Source organism: Topomyia yanbarensis, chromosome 2 (genome assembly GCF_030247195.1).
Source record: "Topomyia yanbarensis strain Yona2022 chromosome 2, ASM3024719v1, whole genome shotgun sequence".
In the NCBI taxonomy this organism is placed as follows: Eukaryota; Metazoa; Arthropoda; class Insecta; order Diptera; family Culicidae; genus Topomyia; species Topomyia yanbarensis.
In genome coordinates this window covers 166,697,611-166,715,882 of record NC_080671.1, presented here as the reverse complement: position 1 = coordinate 166,715,882, position 18,272 = coordinate 166,697,611, and the positions used below count along the sequence as shown (strand labels likewise).

The 18,272-nt window shown below is 38.5% G+C and overlaps 1 protein-coding gene across 1 annotated transcript in view; it reads right to left on the bottom strand.

Moving 5' to 3' along the window:
* Nucleotides 1-385: 385 nt before the first annotated feature.
* LOC131682023 (uncharacterized) overlaps nt 386-18,272 on the bottom strand; it is a 29,671-nt gene continuing 11,784 nt past the window's right edge. The window contains exons 2-5 of the mRNA XM_058963176.1: nt 2,898-3,072; nt 2,143-2,837; nt 1,725-2,081; nt 386-1,665 (exon numbers count right to left, since the gene is read on the bottom strand). Coding sequence (XP_058819159.1) covers nt 988-1,665; nt 1,725-2,081; nt 2,143-2,837; nt 2,898-2,946 — 1,779 coding nt within the window. The 5' untranslated portion in view covers nt 2,947-3,072 and the 3' untranslated portion in view covers nt 386-987. The remainder of the gene's footprint in view (nt 1,666-1,724; nt 2,082-2,142; nt 2,838-2,897; nt 3,073-18,272) is intronic.

Genomic DNA, 18,272 nt, shown 5'->3' with positions numbered 1-18,272 from the left:
ATTGAAGTTGAATGAAATAAATATGTCAAAAGCTTGGCAATGGGTTATATTTTATTGTCTGAAAATTTGGAAAGGATCGGTCCACTAGGTAATTTACTGCGTTTTTTCGCGATGAAATTTGATGTGGGACACCCCTTAAAATCCCTTTAAAAGACCCCTTAAGGGAAATTTATACCAAATAATCAGAAAGGGTTATGAGGTTACGTCTAAGAACTTGAAAAGAATATTTTAACATCTTCGCTTCTTTAAATAGAATGAAAATAATACGTCCTGATTTTGTCAGCCCAAAATACACCAAGGGACTAATAAAATGTTAAAAGTGAATAATTTGATGAATTGAGGCAGGTCAATTGGAGTAAAACTGCGTTGTTCAACATTTTCCACATGTCTTTTATTTTTCACTCGACCGTTTTGCGCTTTGCGAAGGATTGCTGTGTATATTTTTAGTTTTTTTCATAGTTAGCCACTGAAGGTACTATTCCTGACACATTGAACAACAATACATGTGAGCCAATATCAATTTTGAATTGATGTGAACGTTTGCGGTTTTTGGTTTAGTGTCATGCAGTATCCAATTCGTGATTACACTGTTCTCGTAAGTCCTAATATCTTCTATGAAGTCTTCTCCTACATGCTCATTGTTAGTTTAAGGTATGAATCAAAACCATTTCTAGAAGCAGTTTTAGAAATTCTATAAGCATGGTAATTTTGTAATCTTTTGCCAATTAATGTCTACTTTATAATGCAGAGCTTACACCCTATTGTATGCCACTGTTTGAGATGCGATCATGTTACGAATTGGCACACGTCTATATTGTAGCACATAGGTAGTCAACACGCGTGTTCGTGTAGTTTGTGAATGATATCGAAGGTTTGGGATGTGTAAAGCTTTGAGGTTGTCTCGTCACTAGATGCTAAGTCGACTTGCTAGATATTGCACAAATTAATAAGATCCTATTTACAATTTTCTACTGCTGAGATAGCACTCTACCAAGGTCGCCACATGCTGTCATCACTGGATCCATCATTATGGTGTTCATGTGAAGTTTCCTCATTGGAGGATATGTTTTCATATGAACTTCCAGGTGCCACCACTGATTCCGTGTGTTGCCTATGGTTCTCCTCTACGGTATCACGCGATGAGGAAGCAATTGGACTACCATGATTCATTCCTTTTTTGACGCCGTGATTGGACAAGTCAGTTTCTGCATCCTCGACATCGGCAACCGGATCCGGTTTCCTATCTACTGGCTCGTCGACCTCCATTTTGCTAACTGCTGGAGGTGGCGTGGGTGTTTTGTGAGATGACCTCGACATTAGTGCTCGAACATCTTCTAGAGTCATCTTACTGATAGAGTCTGGAATTCCTAGAGATTTTTTATACAACTCCCAGTAGTTTTCATCGACATTCTCCGGTAGGGTGTGCAAGTTGGCAAGTATGTCCGCAGTCATCTTCTCGTGAAGCGCCGATTGTCGCCGGTTTTGCTCGATCAGTGTTTCGAAATCAGTTGCAGAGTGTGCGCTTGGATGTTCGATCATGGGCTGGGTATTCAATCCAAGTGCCGTTGCTAGCTGGATATAGTGGTCCGGTATCAACAGTGCCATTTGGCTGTCATTTATTCGAACTTGTGGAGAATACGGCATAGCGGGTACGTGTTCCGAGTGCTGTAAATTTAAATGTAATATTGTTAAAAAAATCCCGAAATGGTATTAGATATGCCTACATTGGAGACCTCTCTATCCGACTCCATATTTCCCGCTGATGGCGTTGGAGATGGAATAGCAGGTGAGCTAGAGGTGAAACCGTTTGGTAAAGTACTTGGTTCCTGTTTGATGGCAGCCGGATCCATCCTACAGTTCTTTAAACTTGTCAGCTCAATAAGTTTTTGCTGTTGGCTTATAATCATGTTGTTTAACGATACGTGGCCCGTGAATGACGAAAGACTCGAACTGGTTCCTGGTTGTGCGGCCAAATCAGTTCCATGGGTAACATCATCCGTGAGATGGTGTGGCAATAAAGGTTGTGGTGAGTGCAAACTTTTTCGATGACTACCGCGATTATTATTCTCATCCTGATGGAGCTACGAAATAAATTATAAATGTTAACAATTGTTTTCAAAAGTTGTAATAAATGTCACTCACTACTTTGGGCGTTGGAGTCATTAGTGTCAGATCTGCTGTTGGGCTTCTGTAGGCAAATGGAGATCTTCCGATTTCTCGATTGGTTTTACTGAAATCCAACGGATTCGAATCTTGCCCACTGTAGTCCAGTATGTCCTTTGTAGTCTTCAAACTTCCATGGTTTTCATAAATATTTTCCACTTTGGTAACGTCTGAAGCTTTGCCATTTGGTAAAATATTCGGGCAAATCTCGGTGTCTATTTCAGCAATACAGTTGTCCAGGTGACGTAATAACCGAGCTTTTGAACCAGCATCGGTAAGCGTGGGAACACTAGGCAGGGGAGGTGGTTCGGGAGTAGCTAAGTACCTTGCGACTTCTCTGGCACAATCTGTGTAGCCCGCGCGATACTTATCTACGGCAGGATTATCCAGATTTCGATGACGCTGGAAGTGTCGCACAGTTAACTCCAGAATATCGGCTTTTTCCAGTTTGGAATGTTTCGTCTGTCCATCGCCAGTTTTAGTCTTCACCGTCGATTCCAGTATCAGCGCCTTGAGTATGGCGAGACTCTGATTTATGCGTGCTCGTCTGCGCTTTTCCATGAGTGGTTTATTCGTGCGTTTGAGCGGATCCTGAGATGTGATGATGCTTGCGGCAGAATTACCGTTTTGTAGATGACCGTCTAACTTTGATGATAAGGCTGTTGCGCTAAGTTCTGTTTTTGGGGGGTAGAAATAATCAGTATATTTGGGTTCTAATGTCGCATTAAGCTTACCGCTTCCGTGTTTGTGCCCCTTGTAGTCTTTGTCCTTTTTTGCAGTCATTGTATACTGAATGATGATAATAACGAAATGAAAAGTCTAATATACGTTGAAAAAGCCAGGATGTACGTTTGTAAAAACATTCATCTGTTTGCTTCCTGTAGCTGGATATAAACTTGACGAGCTGATCTGCAAATAGCAAACAAACAACATTACGTTAGATAAATTAATTTCACACGTGTTCCCGTGTTTTATATGGAGGTGTCATTTTAAATGTTTATAAAATGAACTGCGTATGTTATGAAAGTTATTAAATTTTATTTTCTGTTCAACTAATGTCTATGCCTTTAACTAGATAACAATGAAAGTTAATGAGCGATTGATACTAAATTAGTAATGGAATTTGCGTTTCGATTTCGTCTCATCAGAAGCCGAAACTAATTAAGAGGCAGGACGCTAGCTCCAATAACGAAAACGATGAAAATACGTGAAACGCCATTCCATTAACGGAAACATAGTGCTAATTATGTCGACTCTGCAGCGAAAATGGCGGGATGATCAAGCGAGTTGATGATGGATCAATGGGTAATCGCCCTGTGGAGTAGGCCAGACCCATCACCGGGGACTAGCTCGAGTAATTCGCATCCATGTACCGGAAGCGTGGCGTCAAAGCTCCAGTATACCGGATGCTACGCTCTGCCCAGAATCGCCGGACTGACCTCATCAACCTACCGGGAAGCCTGTGAGCAGGCTAGATCTACCGTCGAGCACTAGATCGAGTTGGTCGCGTGACGTACCAGCGGTGCACAGTGGATCCACTTCATACAAAAGCTGGACAAAACCTCAAAAGTAGTTTAAAATGTCTGAAAATATCATCTAAGGGTAATTTTGGTGCGCTGAACTCGATTTTGATTAAATTAGGACGCTAAAATAAAAAATAGACGCAAAAATGAAAATTAGGGTTGTTTTTTTAAATTTCGCAAAAGTGAATTTCATTAACTTCTCAAAATAGATACTTTGTAAGTGAACAGAAACATTTTGATTTCCTAGGGTAGTCCTTAGTAACGAGTTAGCTAGGGTGGTTCCAATTTATCGAAATCTGGTGAATAAAAACTCATGCAATTTTATAAATTTGTTTGTAGACCTTCAGTCCAATCTGAATACCATCGTAGAAAAAATCATCCCTTCATAGCTCTTGAAGAGATAATCCTCATGTACTAATATATGAACGCGTTATGCGTTTATAACTATTCTAAACGCGTATGCGTTTAGAATAGTTATAAAAGATAGCATATCTTAAGGTGTTTGAAAGAATGCCTTAAATTTTTGTTTCATTGGTTTATTTATTTATAGTTATCGCCAAAGCTATTGAAAGATGACATGTTTATTTGATTTTAATGAAGATCTCAAATCATGCCCTACTATGCTCTACTCACAGTTTCTCATACGATGCATACTGCAGCTAAGCCGCTCAATACTTTTCCATTGATTTTCAATTCCAATGATGATATGAATATCTCTTCTGGTGGGTACTGACTTGGTTTTTTGTACGAAAACATCCTAAGCATACTTTGCACTGTATGTGTATGCTTTGAAATAGAGGCGTGAGCGTTTTTGCATAAAACTCTCATCAATTTGGAAGTGAATTATCGAGGGAAATTTTGAATTTGATTGTTGATTGTGATAGATTCAATAGGGAGTTTGCGCTTGAAAATAAATGTTGTATTACTGGCCAATAACTAAAAATCGGATAAAAAGAACACTTCCCACACTTACGTGTTTACCTTACATCGGTCACCAGTAAAGCTAACAACCAATACCTAGTAAAGAAATAGTATTCATGGAAAGATATGATAATATTTGCAGTTAGTTTGCTCGTTGGCTTGTATTTATTTGAATTGTTCTAAACTGCAGCTAACTGTGAAAATGTATAAACACGAGTCATAGTTGCAAGACGGTTAAGGCGTACTTATATTTGTATCAAGAAAATCTCCCCAAACCATGAATTTACAAGCAGCGTGCTGAAAAAGAAATCCACCGGTGAATAATAAAACTTCATGAAATCAAAAAATACCATGCGTCTCCACGAAAAAACTAATTTTACAAATGTCCAAATATCTTCGGCACGAAACGGCGCAAGATGGCACTATGATTTTTGAAAACTAGATAGAATTCTACGTCAGTTGTACTAGATGAGATCCTTCAACACGCTTTTACCGATAAAGAGATGACACTCAGGATGTAAATAAGCCCGCGTTAAACAATATAGTTATATTGATTTTATTGGTAACTTTCGAAATACTCATTATTTCTCAAATCGAAATACACCATTGAATTTCTGAGATGATTTTCTATTAGAAACGCCTATATGTGTTGTTAAATTATCATTGTAGTACTTACTAAAGCGAGATGAATTAGAATGAATAAAAACTTTTTGTCACTCAAATTCTTGCAGATTTTGAAGACCTTGTACGGTTCAAAAAAATGTAGCGCTTATATTTTTCAATCGATTAACTCAAAAATTTGGCGAGTACAGCTTTGGGTAATGTACATTTAGAAAAAAATATAAAAGGTGTGAAAATCGACAATAAATTTTGGAGGTTTTGACCGGCCCGGCCCCACTGTGCGCCGGGTACTAACTATCTGAGTAAATCACGACAATGCTTGCGGAAACGGGAGCTAAATGGCTCACGGAAACAGAAGATAATTGACTCATTGAGACGACAGCTTGATGGTTACAGGCACTACAGGTCAGGCATTTGAATTTTTTAAACCTTACTATAAAAATACACACATACATTTTCAGAGCTCGACGAACTGAGTCGAATGCTATATGACAATCGGTACTCCTCGGGTCTCAGTTGAAAAGTAGAGTTTCAAGGTGATTACATAGCCTTTCTTTATATGAAAAGGGCAAAAATACACTGACGGCTCCTGTACGTTTAATAAATTAAGATGAAGTTTTTGGTTCTCTACCAGATGGAGAAAATGGTTATCATGTACAGTCTCCTACTACGTGAATAACTGGAGGCGTGAAAAAAGAATCTGCGTAATAGGAATTCCATAGCTTATGGGATTTTGACTGATTGGGGCTGTGGCCGAATATTTCGTCTGCGTTAACATTCAGCGCCATACTTTCCAATTAGTTGGGAACTGTGCCGCCAGGTGAACTTTAAAAGAGAATAAATAAATCGAACCTCTCCTGAATGTGACTATCATTGAATGGGTTTGACATGAAATAAATCGAAACACTTGTTATTTTGAAAGGTGGTATCCCAGGAAGATTTATCTAGAAAGTCAAGAGCTTCTGGATGGTGGAAATAATAATTCGGAATTGTACCACCGGGCGGCGTTAGTGCGAATACAAATGAAGTTCAAAAACATTGTTTATCTCAATAACGAAAATATTTAGAGGGGCATTGTCCTTAGAAAAGTTTCTCGAGAAATAAAAGACTAGATGGAGACAGGTTATTTTGGGATACTCTCACTATGTGGCGCTAGTGAGCGTACCACCTTTTAGCACTTTATAGAATATGATACATCTCAAAAGTCTAATAACTTAGAAAGATGGTATTTTCGGCAAAATTCTAGAGGAGGTCAAGGGCTACGCAATTATGGACAAATAAAATTGTAATAGATCCGCCAGGCAGCGCTAGTGAGCATGTATTATTTTTCAAATTCTATATCTCAAGATCATGATAATTTAGAAGTATGGTGTCTTCGGCAATATGCATCAGCGGGTCAAGTGCTGTCCGAAGGCGAATAGATAATTTCTAAATTCAGCCAATAGGCGGAACTAGGAAGAATACAATTTCCAGTACATGTTAGGTGTTGTCATGAAAGTTTAATAATTTATGAAAATGATGTTTTCTGTAAAATTTCTGAGGGCGACAAGGGCTGTTTGATAATGTAATGATAAAATTGGATATCGCCCGCAAGGCGACGCTAGTGAGCATACATCTTTTTGTATCAGTATCTCCAAATGATGGCAATTTAGAAGGGTAATGAATTAGGCAAAGTTGCTCGAGATATCAAGGACTGCCCGATTGTGACAGATTAGTTGCAGCGCTAGTGAGCGTACAAAATTTCGATACTTGCAGATTGTAATATATCCCACAAAATTGATAATTTAGAAAGATGTTTTTAACAAAATTCTTGAGGAGGTGTAGGGCTACCCGGCGCTTGTGAACTACTAAAAAAATTAGCATTCAAAATGAAATTTTTTTCAACAATATGGCAATGAGTTTTATTATGAAGGGCATTTTGTTGGCAGAATAAATCCAATTGTTTTGGACATTTTCAATGCACAGGGAGGCCGCCAATGTGTTAGAAAAGAATATTTTTCAACATTTTGGGAATTAATTTGACACTAAATCAAGAAGTTAACATAATTTTGGAGCGCGACTTTACCCCCTGTGGTGGCGACTATACGCCAATTTTTAGTTCTTTATATCTCATGTTCAATCTTGATTTTCCAAAAGTTTTTTTTCACTGTCTTTGGAGGTACTTCTGCCATATGTAAAACATAAAACAGTTTTAAATTTGAACTTGCATGATCGTAGTTTTTGAGTGTAATGTACAGAAAGTTCTATTTTTGGTGTAAACTAACTCCCGATGACGGTACAGTAAAATCATAAAAATTTATTTTAAAGGTAAATACAAATAGCCTAAAATATTTTGATACCCTCAACACATGGAGCCTTCATGTCTTCAACAAAGTGGTTTGTAATAGCAGTCCCAAAAATTTTACTGAAGACATTATGTCTCGAACTAAATTTGTTTAAAAAGTAAATGTTGCTTCTCGCTAGTAGTTCAACGCAAAATCATCGGACCGTTGCCATGCAGAATAAATAGCCGGTTTAGAGCTCTGGCATTTCAATACTATTAGTGCACGAATGATACACACACATACCGCTGAAGCAGTAAAGACATCCAACTTGTTATGTATCTATAATTTCAATCAGTTGCAATAAATATAGTGAACCGTGAGGATCTACTTTTTCTATTTCGTGAAGATAAGCCCCTGCGCGGGTAATTCCGAACCGCCTTCCTAGCCCTAGACGAAACATGGTGCCGTGACCAGGATCTGCGCAGGGAGCTGTGATTCCGAGGATCTTCATTCATCCAGCTTTCATTTTTCCGCAACGACAAAAGGCCATCTTTATCGTCCCTGTTTTCTACGATGGAGAATTTACCGACGACAATCGTTACTGAAGGAACACGCCATTTTGTGTGCCTTTCTGTCGAGATAAACCGAGCGATTTTTCACCTGCAACCATTACCATAAGCGAGTATAATAGTTAAGCTTCACATATTGTTTCGATTTCTCCAATTACATCCTGATGGCTTTGAGGCAGGCGTTGCCACTGTTCGCCGAAACAGTTTTTCCGGAGGGTCCCACTCCACCCTAACCTTAAAGTCATCTGAAGTGTGTCAGTTACGAGAGTTTCCAAGGTATGTGTACCCGACTGGCCACCGACGGCAGTTACTCCTACGGAATCTACTGATTCATCCTGCGCGCAAACCGCTCTCGTGGATTGAACACTTTACCGCACAGAGACCAGCCAATCATTGTTTCAGATTTGTTGAAGCAAATAATCTACATGCTTCAAGCGGGGGAGGATGTTGCGTCTCGCTAGTAGTTCAACGCAAAATCATCGGACCGTTGCCATGCAGAATAAATAGCCGGTTTAGAGCTCTGGCATTTCAATACTATTAGTGCACGAATGATACACACACATACCGCTGAAGCAGTAAATACATCCAACTTGTTATGTATCTATAATTTCAATCAGTTGCAATAAATATAGTGAACCGTGAGGATCTACTTTTTCTATTTCGTGAAGATAAGCCCCTGCGCGGGTAATTACGAACCGCCTTCCTAGCCCTAGACGAAACAGTAAATTCTCCTTAAATATTTTTTGTGCGATATAACGCCAAAATTATTTTATCAGATGATGTGCTGTTTAACGTTTGTAAAATTCATCGAAGATACTAAACCTCCAAAATTGGCGGTTTCAAAATTCTTGACCATAAATTACTGTTTTCGAACATTTATTTTACCTATTCATATAATGGGTAATACAACAAAAATCAAACACTTACCAAAATCGATCAGGACCTGTTAGAGTCGAACGGAATTTTTAATAAATATCCTTCCTCTTTCGGAAAGCGTTATCGTTATTAATATTACGTTTTCGTCTCAACTCTACGCATTCCCAAAATAAAAACATATTCAGCAAATGTTGAAAGTTATGCAATTTTTCGGTGAGCAGTTTCATAGACATTAAATGAATTCCCTTGAAAAGTGAGCTCAATATGACAGGAAATCTGAGGATTATGATTGATTACAGAATTCTGGGATGATTTTTTATTGAAATGTTTTCATGCAGGTATTCATGTGATTAGACAACTATGAGATCAAGATCAATAGATTTGTTGCAGATAAGGATCCCATCCCCACATTTTTTTTTTCAAAAGTCCTCATTATATTTAAAACAACAGTAGGGGATACTGAGGAGACTTGATCCCCGGGGAGACTTGATCCCATCATTGTAACTCAAAGGCGGATCAGAATACATAAATCGAATATACTATAAAGTTGCGTAGTTTTATCTAAACATAAATTTCATTAACACAGAAAAAAGAAATTGGACTTTTGTGTAACCGAATTTTTACCGATTTAAAAAAAAGTCTCAGAAGAACTGAAGAAGATTTATTTTTCAAATTTTCAAACTTTTATAAAATTGATAAAATCACCCACTACATACTCTACTTTTGCATACAGAATTACAGGAGAATGTCAATTATATGAATACGTTATAATTGAGCTGATTCTTTTGTTCAACTATATTTTTACTAAAGTTTGCTGAAATAGATGCTATGGGTTCACTTGATCCCTTCAAATTCGTGGAGATTTGATCCCCTTCGCCATACTTCATACACACCACTGAAAATAACCAAATTCACACCAGAACAATTGAAGTCATTGTTGTCATAAAAAAATGTCAAAAATGAACGCTTCATCGTAAAGAAACATAACTGTAATTGTTTACTACAGTATACGTAGCAACCATTCATCCCACATTTGACGTTCCTCAACCATAATAAAGACAGCTTTCAAATAATTGCACGGAGATTTGGGGAATTCGTAAAAAAATCAGGTGAGAGATGCGTAATATGTAGTAACAAAAATAACAATATCTAATCATAACAATTTAATCAATACTGCAATCCATTTATAAAATTGAATGGGGTAATGTACCCGTTTTTGCCCTATTAAGAAGGGTACCACATTATTACTACAATAATTTTATTATTTCAGCTTCTTTGATTTGTTATTAAGGTCCATTTTTTATTTCGATTATAGAGGTTTTAACGTTAAGGTCATTCGCCTCTTATTAAGAGCCAATATAATAACAAAATTGTCTTGAGAATGGTGAAAATCTTCTGTTTGAGCGCAGCAAAATCTCTAATCGAGTACCCCCATTAGCGCAATACCATTTGAGTCAATGCGTTGAGCAAAGATGGCAGACGCTGCTCTAACCAAAGGCTTCAGATGGGTAGGATGATAGTAGAAACAGGGCAAAAATAGGCTCATTACCCTACATGCTCTTTTAAACACGTTTTCATAAAGGAATCAAGTGTCCCCAAATTAGGGATCGAGTCTCCACTAATCTAAGAATTTTCCATTTTTTTGTTGTTTTCCAGAAATGCTCATAGCTCATGTCCAGTATAATATTTCCATGTATTTTTTTATGATTATTAGTCATCCCTAGAAACAATATAAAACTACAAAAAATACATAGTTTTTTATCATTCCGCGGAGTTGGACTAAAAAATAAAAAAGGGGATCAAGTCTCCTCAGTCTCCCCTACATTGATAATCATCAATGAACTGATCAGACAATTGTTATTGTAATATTGAATTTAATCAGCTAGCATCAATAAATTTTTCTCTTCAATCCAATTTTTTTGGGTTTTAGACCGTAAGGCTTGGAGTTATTTAAATCGATGGTTATAAGTTAGAAAATTTGCAGTCCGAAAGTTCGCGCAAATGAAATTTTTTGTACCGATAAGTGATCAAGTTACATCCAGACAACTTGGAATTGGTCGGTGGTTATGTCTAGCGGTTGTAGATAGAAAAATGAAATCCGAAATTCGTTTTTTCGAAATAATATTTGGCTTATATGGATTATTACTATATTGAACAAGAAATAGGCGGTAATCAACAAATAACAAGCCATATGTATTCAGAATAGCTATTTGCTGTCTTCAGTAAAGTTATTCGCAAACGTAAGAGCTCCAAATTTGCTGAATGTATCATTTCAATACAATAACTTAAAAGACTATTTCTAAAAATATCTCACTCGTTGGGGTTTATTCAGCAGAAACACATATTGCATCTATTAAATTCCGAATAAACTATTGACTTAAAATTAACCGTTTTGACGTTAATAATAGATTTCATGTTTTTGGTCTTATTTCTGGCTATGGGAAATGATGAAAATCTTTCGTCCGTACTTAATGTTAAATATCTCGTTTGAAAATAGTTCGATTTCAACAATATATAGCTTGTTCGAAAGGTATTCGTATATACAAAGTGTTCATCTATGTCGTCAATTTCAGCAGTTAATTTTAAAAAAACTACAATAACGCCATTTTTACACATTCAAACATTCATATCTTAGAAACTAAACAACAGAATCAAAAACAAATTAATAGCGTTCTGTCTGTCTTTACTGAGAACACGAATGAGAGTCCATTACACACACACGCACACACATACACACACAAACATTGTCCCAAATCTTCGAGCTGAGTCGATTGGTATAAAAGGTTCGGCTCTTCGGGCCTCGGGAAAAATCTTGAAAGTTTGAGCGAATTGTATACATTTTTTATAAGAAATGTAAAAGTTTTTTCGTTCTATTAAACTCCCCGTAGACTGCTAAGCCGAAACATAAGCCCGGAAAAACTACATCATAGATAGTCGATATCTCTTTTCACGACATGGAAAACATTGTGCAAAACAGCTAAGAAAAGCCCACCTACTATAATTGTAAACAGCACACCTCATGCCAAACCATAAACGACTACAAAACTAATATCTACGTATCTGACAGGAACAAATATTTACTCAGCAACCATCGCACCCAGTGCCTCCAAACCAACAACCTGCACCACCAGCAAAGAAACGAAGGTAGAAGAGGACAGATGCATTGGTTCGTATGCTCGCATTCCTCTTTAACGCTCTATTGCTTTCTTCGAAAATATTTTGATTGACTTCTCAATATTTTGTAGTGTATTCCGTCGAATCAAGCAATGAGACTCGGTTTTTTTTTAAACTTGTACATGAAGTAAACAACTCCTTTAAGAACGTTTGTTTTAAAGGGAGGCGCCTGCTGTAGTGGGCAAAAAATGGACATCGTTTTTATTCGCATAATTGTTAGTATTGAACCTCTACAATAGTTTACCGCAACACGATAACTCAAAAGCTAATCAAAGAATTCACTTGATTTTTTTATGAGAATATACAATATGTGTAACCTGTCAATGAACCATGGAAAACCGAATAAAAATATTTTTCTTCCTGTGATTTTGAAGAAAAGTGAGCAAATTTTACAGTAAAATTTGAGATGTTTAGGTTTTTAATAAGCCATTTTCCGAAACTCAAACTTTTTTTTCTTTCTATTTTTTGGTTGTTGGTTCATCGAGTAACTACAAGTCTGAGCTTTACAAATCTTATTGAATTTCCTGTGTCAGACAATTTTATCAAGAGTTATCATGCACGCCGCGGCGCTTATCGACGTAAAAATGGTTGGACGTCTATTCTTGGAACGTTCATATGTGTGGCCCTGTGTGACTGAAAATATTTTTTTTTCGTGCACAATGAATGTATAAATAAATCTTTACTTACACAAGAGATCCATTGTCTTGCGTTCAAAATCGTAAAACAAAATAACTTGCGGTTTGAGCACTTTACACCAGTTGCCAATAAGGGTTCAAATTCTCTAGCTATTAAATTGAAATGTCCCACATATTTTTTTACGCTTTCATCATATAAATTGCAATTGCTATTTTTGTTGCACTTCTATGAATACCGGACGTGTTCGCCCATATTCCGACTAAAAACGCGGGCCCTCAAATACGAACCGGGCCCCGGGGTAATTGCCCCGGAAGACCCCCCACCCCTCTCATCGGCCTGAGTACTGGTACCAAATTATTAAGAATTAAAAGACATCTTGTATTTAATCACTCGACTATCGCACACGAAACATTCCTCTACACTGTAGAATATTTACTATTTTGGAGACACAGATTATGCTGATAGGTATATACTTTGAAATTTCCAACAATATGAAATGCAACAGGAAAAATATCCCAAAAAAGCATAAAAATAAAGTTATAATAAATGATCAACCCTCTTGACTTCAATACAGCCTAAGGGTAGGATGATATTGTTTCTGTCCCTAAATTCGATGTGTTGTAATGGGAACGAATAAATAGACTTCGTCACCACCCGCCTCTAATTGGCAATTCCTGACAAGCAGTGCGTGAAAATAGCGGTACGTACCACCAACAATAACTGCCTCAACAAAATTATATCTTAAATTTGCCCCCACTGAAGCGACGGGGTGAAGGGGCTCCGAACAATTTCCCAAATGGCATCTCTATTCACGCGATAACCGTCTGCGGCGCACATTCACATTTGTCCTTTCGTGGAACCAGTGCCAAAAGTTCACCCAAGAGTGTGGGATAAAAAATGCGCGCGCGAGCTAGGTGTCATGCATAAAAAATAAACCACCCTCAAACGACACCACCATCATTGCCATCATCATTGCCACGCGAGGCATGATGCCACCCGACCCGACCAACCATCAAAAACAACCAGTGGAGAACATTACGATTCGCTCACTCGCCGTTGACTCTGGTTTGCACGCACGCACGCCACGCTGCCACTTATCTGAATCATCACCTCGTGCTGCTGCTGCTGCTTCTGTTCACCAAAACCCCCACAGGACCAACTAACCCACCCATTTAGACGTTCGCTTGGTCTGCCCACCCACTCACTGCGCCTCAAACAACATTGCCAGTTGACGTCGTCGTCGTCGCCGACTCTCGACACATTCCTGGTAATCGTTTTCGTGCACGCGCCATGCCAATCCAAACCAAACGTAACCATTACCACCCTCCGCCGTGACCATTCCGGTTGGACCCCACCAACTGCTGACTACAGCGCCACACAATCCACCAGAATACCAGAATTCCACAAACTTTCCCAAAAGCACCCCGCTTTGCTGGTGCTTGTAGACAGCACAGTGTAAAGGGGGAAGTGGCGCCAAACCGCCCTTCCTTTCGGTTCGCTTCTCTGATTTACGGCACCGCATATTTCACTCTTGCTCGCTGTTGTTCGCGTGCCGCCTGCCTGCCAGTAGCTACTGTTCTGCGGGCGGATTCCGAAACCCCACTTTGGTCCGGAATGGGGGAAAAAAGAACCAAAACCACCACCTGTGACAGACACAGAAAAGTCTGCTGGGAAGCTACAGGATGGGAGGTCGAGGGTTACCGAACGCCATGGTGGGAAACGAAGAATGCTCGACGTACAGCACAGCAGGACGCCTATAACTATACCGTGGCACCCGTCACACCACCACCGCCAGTCGCTCGGATGATGTGGCGTCCGCTTTGTCGGTGTAGCGCGTGCAGGGGACTGGGGATGATTACCGTCTTGTGGGGTACATTTGGAAACGATGTTACAATATGTTAGACGCTATTTGATTCATTTCGGGATGGTTTCGCTTGCACTAAAATGCTAAAAAAATATTACTTTATCTTTGCGTTTAGAAATACATAAGTGGTTTCTACAGTTTAACATGTGGGTTTCTTTTAATTATGCGTCTTATTCGGAAGAAAAAGAGAAAAATATTCTGAATGTTCGGAATCTTGTAGCACTTCTAACAAAATATTAAAGAACTTCCGGGGTATCTGTGAACTATCGGCCTATATGTGTTGCGTATCATCCGGCTGCTTATGTAAGAAAAATTGATCATTTTTTTTATTTCGACTAATATGTAGCCACATTTTCTTTTTTACTTTTAAACGACATTCAAGTAGTTAGAGATTACTGAGTGGGGAAAGTTATGACAGTTTAGAGCTGTAGTACTCAAGTGAGAGCAAGGATGTGAAACATACAGATCGGAAAATGGCAGGGTCGTTAGAAACAGGCTTACAAATAAATTCGAAAGGCAAATAGAGATAAATAGCAGCATTTCTTTGATGTTAATTGTCGACAGGTTTTCAGTGGTGATCTTACGTGGTTTCACTTTTATCGGTTCTCATGGTGCAGAGGGACAAATCTGTCTTTACTAGGAGACATGTTGGTAGACTTGAGTGATTGGTAGTTATGCTGCCTAAGTTCAACTCCTGCCAACAGAAGACAAAAGATTAGCCCGTAAGATTTTAAGTCTATTTCCAATGACCACTCCACTTCTAGTTTTCCGATCTGTATAGATATTTCACATACTTGCTATCACTTGAGTACTATAGCTCCAAAGTATTTAATTTTCCCTACTCATTAATCTCTAGCCAATTCAAATTGAAATGAAACAACTCGAAGAATTGGTTCTTTCAGCGTAAATTAAGTGTACTTTTGAGTCTTGCGTTCTATTCTCCCCTATTAGTGTTCTCAAAAACAAGACGAGAGATTCATCGCTCTTCCATTGAGGTCGGTACTTTAGAGTTGTTTAAGCTACACAAAATAGGGTTAATTTAACTCAAATTGTTCCGTGGTTAAATGGAAACTATCTTCAACGCAGTTTACCTTAAATAACTCAATTTTAGGTAGTTTTTCGTATGAGTGTGAGCTGCTGAATATGCTCAGGCAACTAGAGTATTTGATGTAATTTTGGGGTTTATTTCCTTTTTTTATTTAATTTATTGAATATTGTATTAAAATACCTCTAGAAAAAAATATGCCACTAATGTGGTACGTACGTAGCATAAGTAGTATGTGAAATAAGCGTATCTGTCGCAGATGAAAGTGATAGTGGAACTAAAAAGTTTTTCAGTCTATTTGACATTATTCATCACAATTGTATTCCTACCGATACTATTACTTTCATTACATGCCCATCGAAATGCTCCTTCATAATACCTCAAGGTATGACTGAGTCGTCAGTATAATAATTGCGCTATGTAAATAAAAATAAATTAAAAATTCTTAGGTGCCCACCGGACCTTGCGTAAGCGACTTGTTACTGCATTCTTGGTGGAGATCCATTAACTGCATTGCCAAAGTTCTACTGCTTATGGGTAAATTAATCCGGTCTCCCTCGGGTTTTTATTTGGACTGGACTTAAGGGTCGTGATCCTTATCCGTGATCATGTATCCTTATTTGTTTCATCGTAGGCTGCACTGGCTATTGGTTTAGAGGTAATGGGTGTTCAATAAAAAATGAGATTTTTTTCAGTCATGTAGTTAAAAAACAAAACGAAAATTTTCAATGAAGTCAGCATTTTTCATTAAAAATATAATGTTCATTAAAAAAAACGTCAGCCGCAAGATACAACATAGTCGCGATGCTCTCACAAGAGCGCTGGACGGTACTGACGTCCATCTTTCGGAAACAATTCCGGATCGTGGTGGTCAACTGCTTCGTATCTTTGGCCCGCCAATTATTTTTGTACACTAGGGCACTGAGGGAGCCGAAAAAATCCTCAATGGGACGTCACTGGAGCAAGCTGGTTGGCCTTTCTTCCGGCACGTACGGTGACTTTTTCTGTTCAAGATACTCCAGCCTCTTCTTGGCCTAAGAAAAAAACGCTTTGTCCGGCCACAAGATGTACTTCCCATTCCTTTAAGAACGGCGCGGTAGTTCTTCGTAATCCACCGGCACTGCGATTTCACCATCGCTATCTGCTCGTCCGTGTACTATGTCCGTGACAGATAATGTCCTCCATCTTTGAGGGTTCGGTGATGGTATGGGAGCAGTGACATTTTCGGCCAGCGTCACGCAAACTTGTTCCGTCCTTGTTGTCGAACAGCTTTTTCAACGTTTCCTTCTTCTTCGTCATTATCTTCACCGAATGGCCGCTACCGGCCTTCCGCTTTAAGCACTATTTAGACTCCCGGTGAAAATGAACGTGAACATGTGTTGAATACCTTCCATTGTTCACGGCGGAGGACGTCGTGAACAGTTTCATCAGCGAACTACGATTTCACGCTCAACTGGCAGTTTACAGTTTGTCAGAATGCAACAGCGATGACACTTATATTCACCACTCCGCATCAATTCCGTCCATCACCCCATTTAACACTCCTGGTGAACAAGTGAAATATCCACTGCGAACATATTTCACCGTGGAATATTTAAAATGATCGGGGAATACGAATATTATTACATTGGTTCAATTATATCGAATAATTATGCATGGATTCGCTAAGTATATTAATGTATATTATTATCGTTTAGTTCCATTTTCATCAATTTCTATGCACTTATAAGTGAGATATTGGAAAAATACAATTTGGTTCGCATCGAGTTCACGTTCATTTTCACCGAGGGTGTAAATAGGCCTTTACGCTCAGGGATTTCAGGATCCGGTAAACTGTACTCACAAGCACAGTTTTCGTCTCGAAAGTGGTCTACCGTAAACTTTTTCTCCACGATGACCATACGTTTCGTAAAACCGTACAACACGCTAGCGGAGTGCTTGCTGTTTCGACGCCATCTTCGATTGAACTGACAGCACCCGAGCAAAAAGAAACATGCCACCCATTTCTAGGGAGTCCAGAGAGCAATTCTTTTGGAGAGAGAGAAAAATTTACGCTCTTTACTTTAATTACAGAAAGGTATTAAAATCATTCTCATTTTTTATTGAACACCCATTAGTAGGCGCAGCACAGTGTTCGAAAACAGGTTTATTGTTCCGGCATTCGTTTCCGTAGTATGCCGTCCTGTTACAGAACTGGCACGTATAGATCTGTCCTCCATATGTACACAGCGTAAATAGATAACTTCTCCCATTCGGTATAACAGGTTCAGGTTAGAAGTTTACCCGCATAGATTCTATCTTACATGCTGGTTGTAATGAACTCGAGGAGATCGTGTAGTCCTATTTCGATCTTGTGATCGCCTATATGATAAGGATTGTGATTTTAACATGGCAATCCTCGACGACGTGTACATGCTTGTATCAGAATACACCATTAGATTCAATACTAAAATGTTTACCATAAATACCCACGCGCTTTTCATTTTTTTTCTTGATTTTTAATTTCACTGGGTGGCTATTTTTATAATTGATAATATAACTATTTTTAAAATGTTCATAAAAACTAATCGTAGCGTAATTGAGAAAAATGGACACCGCCGATTTTTGCCATTTTTA